The sequence below is a fragment of the Triticum aestivum genome, chromosome 1A (assembly GCF_018294505.1).
Source record: "Triticum aestivum cultivar Chinese Spring chromosome 1A, IWGSC CS RefSeq v2.1, whole genome shotgun sequence".
NCBI classification, from domain to species: domain Eukaryota; kingdom Viridiplantae; phylum Streptophyta; class Magnoliopsida; order Poales; family Poaceae; genus Triticum; species Triticum aestivum.
The window spans coordinates 9,601,835-9,609,177 of record NC_057794.1 but is presented as its reverse complement, the minus strand read 5'-3'; the positions used below and the strand labels follow the sequence as shown (position 1 = coordinate 9,609,177).

The window sequence follows — 7,343 nt, the reverse complement described above, 5'->3', positions numbered from 1 at the left end:
ACTCCTTGTAGTTGATGCTAGTTGGTTTACTTGGTGGAAGATCATATGTTCAGATTCATTATGCATATTAATACCCCTCTGATTATGAACATGAATATGCTTTGTGAGTAGTTACGTTTGTTCCTGAGGACATGGGAGAAGTCTTGCTATTAGTAGTCATGTGAATTTGGTATTCGTTCGATATTTTGATGAGATGTATGTTGTCATCCCTCTAGTGGTGTCATGTGAACGTCGACTACATGACACTTCACCATTGTTTGGGCCTAGAGGGAGGCATTGGGAAGTAATAAGTAGATGATGGGTTGCTAGAGTGACAGAAGTTTAAACCCTAGTTTATGTGTTGCTTCGTAAGGGACTGATTTGGATCCATATGTTTCATGCTATGGTTAGGTTTACCTTAATACTTCTGTTGTAGCTGTGGATGCTTGCAATGGGGGTTAATCATAAGTGGGATGCTTGTCCAAGTAAGGACAGCACCCAAGCACCGGTCCACCCACATATCAAATTATCAAAGTACCGAACGCGAATCATATGAACGTGATGAAAACTAGCTTGACGATAATTCCCATGTGTCATTGGGAGCGCTTTTCTCTATATAAGAAATTCTCCAAGCTTGTCCTTTGCTACAAAAAGGATTGGGCCATCTTGCTGCACTTTATTTACACTTGTTACTTGTTACTCGTTACCAATTACCTTATCACAAAACTATCTGTTACCGATAATTTCAGTGCTTGCAGAGAATACCTTGCTGAAAACCGCTTATCATTTCCTTCTGCTCCTCGTTGGGTTCGACACTCTTACTTATCGAAAGGACTACGATAGATCCCCTATACTTGTGGGTCATCAGGCATCCTCACGGCAGCAGCCCAGAGTGCAGACAAGGGAGGGCAGCAGGACCCGGAACACCATAGAGTTCATGTGTTTCCACAGCTGCCAGCAGCACAGGAGAATAAAGATGTCAGGCGAGGTGGCCCCAACCGCGGGACTGACGTCTAGGGCATGCAGGGGTATCCACTCTGGGCGCCCCGCCTCGATGTTGACACCCACCCTTTGCCACAATGAGTGGGCGAACGGACAGGCAAAGACCAGATGGTCAGCCGTCTCCATTGTCGTCGCGCGGACTGGGCATCCAACTTCATCCACCTCGACAATGGTCTTCCTTAGCAGGACATCTCACGTGTGGATGCGACGCTACACCAGGAGCCATCCGAAGAACCGGACCCGCGGGGGCGCACGCGCGCCCCAAATGAACTCCGTGTGGGGAGCCCGAACCCCGCCCAGGCGCGACAGGGCGTAGGCCGAGCCGGTGACAAGGCGCCCATGCCCATCAGAGCATAGAGGCAAGCGTCGCTCGTCTGCTCCATCGAGCGCCGGATCAGCGTTGACGAGGTCGAGGAGCGCGATGCGCTCGGCGGCGCCGGCACTGATGAGCCGAGGGACCATCACCCAATCAAGGCCAGTCGCCCTCACACGGTACACGGTGACCTCCGAGTCCGTCGTGTGGAAGAAGAGGGCGGGGAAGGCCGTGGCCACGACCCCACAGGAGAGCCAGCAGTCGAACCAGAATGATGTCCTCCTCCCGTACCGCACGTCAACCCGGGAGAGGTCTCGGTACAGCGGGAGCAGAGCACTCAACGCCTTCCCGTGTTCCCCCCGTCCCGACTCGCCCTAGGGGAGAGGAGGGAGAGGCCGTCAAGCTCTGTCCAGACCCAGGCAGCCCAACGCGAGGTCGTGGAGCACACATGAAGCCGATGTAGCATCTTCAGGAGCAAGCACTCATTTTGAGTGGCCAAGTCTTGAACCCCCGGGCCTCCTTCATCCTTGGCTCGACAGACCCGCTCCCAAGCAATGAGGCATCGAGCCTCGGACGCACGCTCGGCAGCGTTCTAGAGGAAGGCACGCCAGAGGGCGTCTAAGGCCTTGATGACAACGGTAGGCAGCCGCATGGCCGCCATGGCATATGTAGGAAATGCGTCCAACACCGCGTTGATCAGCACAAGGCGCCCCGCCGGGGAGAGAAGACGGGAACGCCACCCGGCCAGGTACTTGTCGACCTTGGCAATCATGGGAAGGAAGTCCGCCAGGGTGAGCTTTTCCCACGATAGAGGCAGCCCCAGATAGGATCTGGGGAAGCCATGGACTGAGCAGCCGAGGGGGCCCACCGATTCTTCAAGCATCTCCTCCGGGACATGCATGGCGACGAGAGCACTTTTGTCGAAGTTGATGTCCAGCCCCGTCGCCGCAGCGAAGAATCAAAAAACTTAACATATGTGCCTAATGGATAGGCGGTCTAGGCGAGGCCTTGACACGCCAAACCAGTTGCAATCCTACAAGTTGAAACACCTAAATGGGCTGGCTCTATAACATGCATCTATATAGGTCATACCACTAGGCAAACCCATGACAGATACGCCAAATGAATGGTCATGTTACCTTTAGACTAAAGACGCCTATTAACAAGGCGTTTCTAAATCAATTCATCCATTGTGAAACGATAACTCCGTCGGCCATATAAAAAGCCAGGGGTTCTGGCTAGTACTCCGGTCCTTTTTAGTTCGCATATAAGATTTGACTGAAGTCAAGCCTTGTAAAGTTTGACCAATTTTGTAGAAAAAAGTGCCAACATTCACAATCTAAAATCAATACCATTAGATGTGTCATGACTTAAAGTTTCATATTATATAATTTTAGCGTGACAGATGTTGATATTTTTTTATATAAATATGGTCAAACTTTGTGAAGTTTGACTTCGGAGAATTCTAATATGCAGAGTAAAAAGGACCGGAGGGAATACACGACATGGAGGTGCCATATTGGTTGCATAACGGACGACCGTGGATCGTGGCCAGTCAAAGACGCCTTGGGGTACGGCGGCTTCATGTGTGAGTTAGGCGCATTGCCGTTAGGAGTGAAAGAAGGGGGACAGACGTCGAAATAAGTTTTTTAAAGGGAGTGGACAAATTACGTTTCTTAGGGCAACTAAAACACAACGGCGCATTTTCGTTAGCGCGTGTTTGTTTGGGTCCGTCCGGACAAAAAACACAGCCCAACGCAGAGACCTATTTCCATTTTGTGTCCGCTCGATCCCCATTTCAGCCCTAAATTTAGGCCAGATTTGCATTGAGCGAACATGAAGCGAACGTTTCAGTGACTTTCTCGTTGGAAGTGCCGGGAGGAGCGGAAGCCGCAGCAGCGCCGCCAAGGGTAGCAGTGCGACTGAGTGTGTGCCCGATGGTGCAGCAGCGGGTGCACGCCGAGGATCCGCCGCCGCGCTATCGCTGCTCGAGGCCGCACGAGGAGCCGGAGCTCCTGCCCAAAGACGGGGCACACTTGGACGAGCACGATGCGCGGCGAGGAGGACATGCCAGCAAGCTTTGCAAAGTGCACCCGTTAGGTAGGTGTTGGATGAAATGTCGAGGCGGACATCCCATCAAATGGGGCAGCACCATTGGATACATCGACCATGTTCGCTATCCGCCCCGTGTCCGTTGTCTATGTTGAGAATCCAAAGGGATGAAAAGTGGACGTCCGTTTGGGTCACCGTGTTGGAGTATAGGTGGCCAAACGGGCCGGGATAGCTGGGCCGGCCCGGTAGCACGGCCGGCACGGCACGTGCTAAACGGGCCAGGCCCGGCACACGACACGCCAGAGGCTGTGCCTGGGCCTGAAGGCCGAGCACGCGGGCCGGCATGGCACGGCCCGATTATCTTTTTATTTTATTTTTTATGCATCCTAATGTGACCCAACAAGTAAAAATAGGCTAAAAAACACCCAGTGCGCAAAATAGGAGGCAGATTAGCGGGCCTAGCGTGTCGGTGGGCCGACCCGATTAGCATATGGGCCGTGCCTGGGCTGCAGGCTGCAGCACACGGGCCGGCACGGCACGGCCCGTATAATAATCATACCTCGGCGGGCCGGGCCGGGCCTGGCTCGATTAAGATGGGCCGGGCCGGGCCGGCCCGTTTGGCCAGCTATATGTTGGAGTTGCCCTTGAAGGGTCATTTAGTAAATTTGAGGCTGAGAGAGTAGAGTGGGGTACAGGCGTACAGCCATCCAGCAGAGCAGATCCAGCCAGCTGCGGGGGGATGTACTGGCACTTGACTGGAGGCAGTAGAGTAGAGTACAGTAGCGCAGTAGAGAAGTAAAGAGTACGCTCTCCCCCTCCCTCCCTCGCTGAGCAGAGCAGAGCTCTTGCTCACCAGTGGCAGAGATCCCAGGCAGGCAAGCAAGGCAGCAGAGGGGATCCGGCAATGGCGGGCGGGGGGCGCAGCGGTCGCGGGGAGGAGGAGTACGACTACCTGTTCAAGGTGGTGCTGATCGGCGACTCGGGCGTGGGGAAGTCCAACCTGCTGTCCCGCTTCACCCGCAACGAGTTCTGCCTCGAGTCCAAGTCCACCATCGGCGTCGAGTTCGCCACCCGCACCCTCCACGTGAGTTCCCACCCCCGTCCCGGTAGGTAGTCGATTTCATTCCTTGCTTTGCTTGCTGCTAGTAGATCCGATGGATCAGTCGGGGCTCCCCCTCCCTCCTCGGACCCGCGGCTTGTTTCCTTCCTCCCTGCGCCCCAGATCCAGATCGTTGCTGCCATGCGCAGGAGCTGGTAGTAAACCCATCGCTGCGGGGACAGATTCAGAGCCGAGATGCCTGAGGATTTCCACCGTGCCATGGCAGCCAGATCTACCATATCACCTTGTTTCACTTCACTGCTACTAGTTTCCACGCCATAGCTCCTGCCTGCTTCCTTGCTTGCTACAGTGCTCAGCCTCACAGAAACTAACCACTGTAGCTAGGATTTCCTTTAATTCCAAAGTTTCAGTTTCACAGTAATTAACTACTGCAGCTAGCGCTTTAGAGAGCTCTGTACTTTCGTATCTTAAAACATACTAGAAGGGGGAAAGGCGTCCATGTTGGAAGGCTAACATTGCAAAGGGGAAAATGACAGGTATGTAGCACTCCCTCCGTAAACGAACATAAGAACGTTTGGATTACTACTTTGGTGATCTAAACGCTCTTATATTAGTTTACAGAGGAGAGGAAGTATGTAGTAAAGCTCTGTCTTTCCTGCTGAGATCCTAATAACCCGGCCGTGTTCGGGTTGCTTGCTTCGGGCGGAAATCAGCCGTGCGACATGTAGTATGATCGATCGTGTCGTGCCTATCCTTGTGCTTGCTGGGTTGGATTTGGATGGTGACTAGATGCCAGCTGCGTGCTTGGTCATCTGATAAACTTGCACCGCCATTGATTAGTGTTAACTCTAGTACTATAATCAACTTCAACTTCAACTTCAGGAGTGTCACACTCGGTTCAGTAGCTGGCAGACCAAGTGGCGCTGTCAACTTGTCTTTCTGCCCCTTGTTTAGCCCACACCTATCATGTAAGTATGTAGCAACAGGCTGATAGACAGAGGTGTACCATGATCATGACAAAAGTCTGTTGTTATCTTATTCCAAGATGTACATTTTCTCTGAAACTTGGCTGTGTGCATCGTAATGATGCCGAGGCCGGGGTTAATCCTCCTTTCCCCCCAAAAGAAACATTTCCTCAGAAACTGACATGTTCTTAATATGGACTTTGTTTGCAGGTGGAGGAGAAGATAATCAAGGCGCAGATCTGGGACACGGCGGGGCAGGAGCGGTACCGGGCCATCACGAGCGCCTACTACCGGGGCGCGCTCGGGGCGGTGCTCGTCTACGACGTCACCAAGCCCACCACCTTCGAGAACATCAGCCGGTGGCTCAAGGAGCTGCGCGACCACGCCGACGCAAACATCCGGATCATGCTCGTCGGCAACAAGACCGACCTCAAGGACCTCCGGGCCGTCCCCGCCGACGACGCAGGCGGATACGCCGAGGCCGAGGGGCTCTCCTACATCGAGACGTCCGCGCTCGAGGCCATGAACGTCGAGGAGGCCTTCCAGCTCATCCTCGGCGACATCTACCGCACCGTCAGCAAGAAGGCTGTGGCCTCCGAGGAGGACAGGGCAGGGGCTGCCGGGGTCAAGGAAGGTAAGACCATCAACGTCGCCGTGACCGCCGACAATGGCGGCGAAAAGAAGCAATGCTGCTCAGCTTAGGATGGATGGACGGTGCCCAGCAGATGTATGTTGTGTGATGAACATGACGGGTTTTTTTTTCGAGTTTTTATAAGCCTTGTTGATTCATTTTGTCAGATATCCCCCTACATTGTTAGACCTGAAACTCACATATATTCAGTTACTATATGATATATCAAGTTCATTGGTTTACATGTCAGCAAAAGAAAAGGCCCATTGGTTTACATGTCCATTTTTGAGTTACATCAGTCAGCTGCCAAGCTTCCAGAAAAGTGCCAAAAAGAAAAACTCCACCGAATCAACAAAAAGAACATGACAGGATAATTGTCAAAGTTGAGGTCATATTTTTCATATAATTTCTGTTACTACCTAAAGTTTAGTATGAACTGCAAAAAATGTCTTATATTTTGGTATAGAGGTTGTACTTTTTAAAATATAAAGAGTAGTACTTGCCAGTTTGAGTTTGTTATGTAATCTCGCTAGACATTACTTCATCAGTGTATTCAGTGTCTCTAGCCCTTGATGGATCTTCCAGCCTCCCAGCACTCAACCAGATATCACACACATATTGATGGATTACCGACGGAAGAAGCCTCCTCAGCTCAAAACAGCAAGCCATCTGGAACTGCAACGCCACACAAGAAGGAGCTCGGACGTTCGACCACGCCATCCGAACTTCATCGTCTTCCTTGACTCAGGCCATCGACTTTGCCGCATCGATTCACCACACTCGGTGAGCCGCCGAAGTCCTCGAACACGTCGACCCCTTTTCGTTGCCCCTAGCCCCTAGGCGTCGTTGGCCGTGCGTGCTATGATCAGTGTGGTCGTGAGCCGAATGATCCCCATTGAAATCGTCATTGTTGACCATCTTTCACCCACCGGTTCTTCTCGGCCAAAAAAAAAGAGGGTTCTAACTACCTGTAGAAACCGACTAGTGGCTTTGGATTCCAAATCCGATGAGCATATTTATATAGCAAAATTTGTACTCGAAGTGAAAGACTTCTCTAGCTTTCAAATTAAAAAACGTTCGGGAATTACAAAAATTGTTACCAAATTTCATAAAATGGTTGCCGATTGAAAAATTATTTTTTAATTCAAAAAATGCTCTTGATATCAGAAAATGTCCGTTAATTCAAAAATCATTCATGATTTTGAAAAATTATTTTAATTCTACCAAAAGTTCCCGGATTTAGAAAGTGCCCATGAATTTGAAAATGAAAAAGGGAAGACAAAAAATGAAAAAGAAAAGAAAAGGGAAAATAAAAAAGTAGAAAAAAGCCACAAAAAACGG

General features: G+C 51.1%; 1 protein-coding gene across 1 annotated transcript; it reads left to right on the top strand.

Annotated features, from left to right (window-relative positions):
• The first annotated feature begins 4,059 nt into the window (after window positions 1-4,059).
• LOC123185380 (ras-related protein RABA2a) lies at window positions 4,060-6,257 on the top strand. The gene is made up of 2 exons (XM_044597268.1): window positions 4,060-4,430; window positions 5,582-6,257. The coding sequence occupies exons 1-2, from the start codon at window positions 4,251-4,253 to the stop codon at window positions 6,071-6,073; spliced, it is 672 nt and encodes a 223-aa protein (XP_044453203.1). The 5' UTR covers window positions 4,060-4,250; the 3' UTR covers window positions 6,074-6,257.
• Window positions 6,258-7,343: the final 1,086 nt, after the last annotated feature.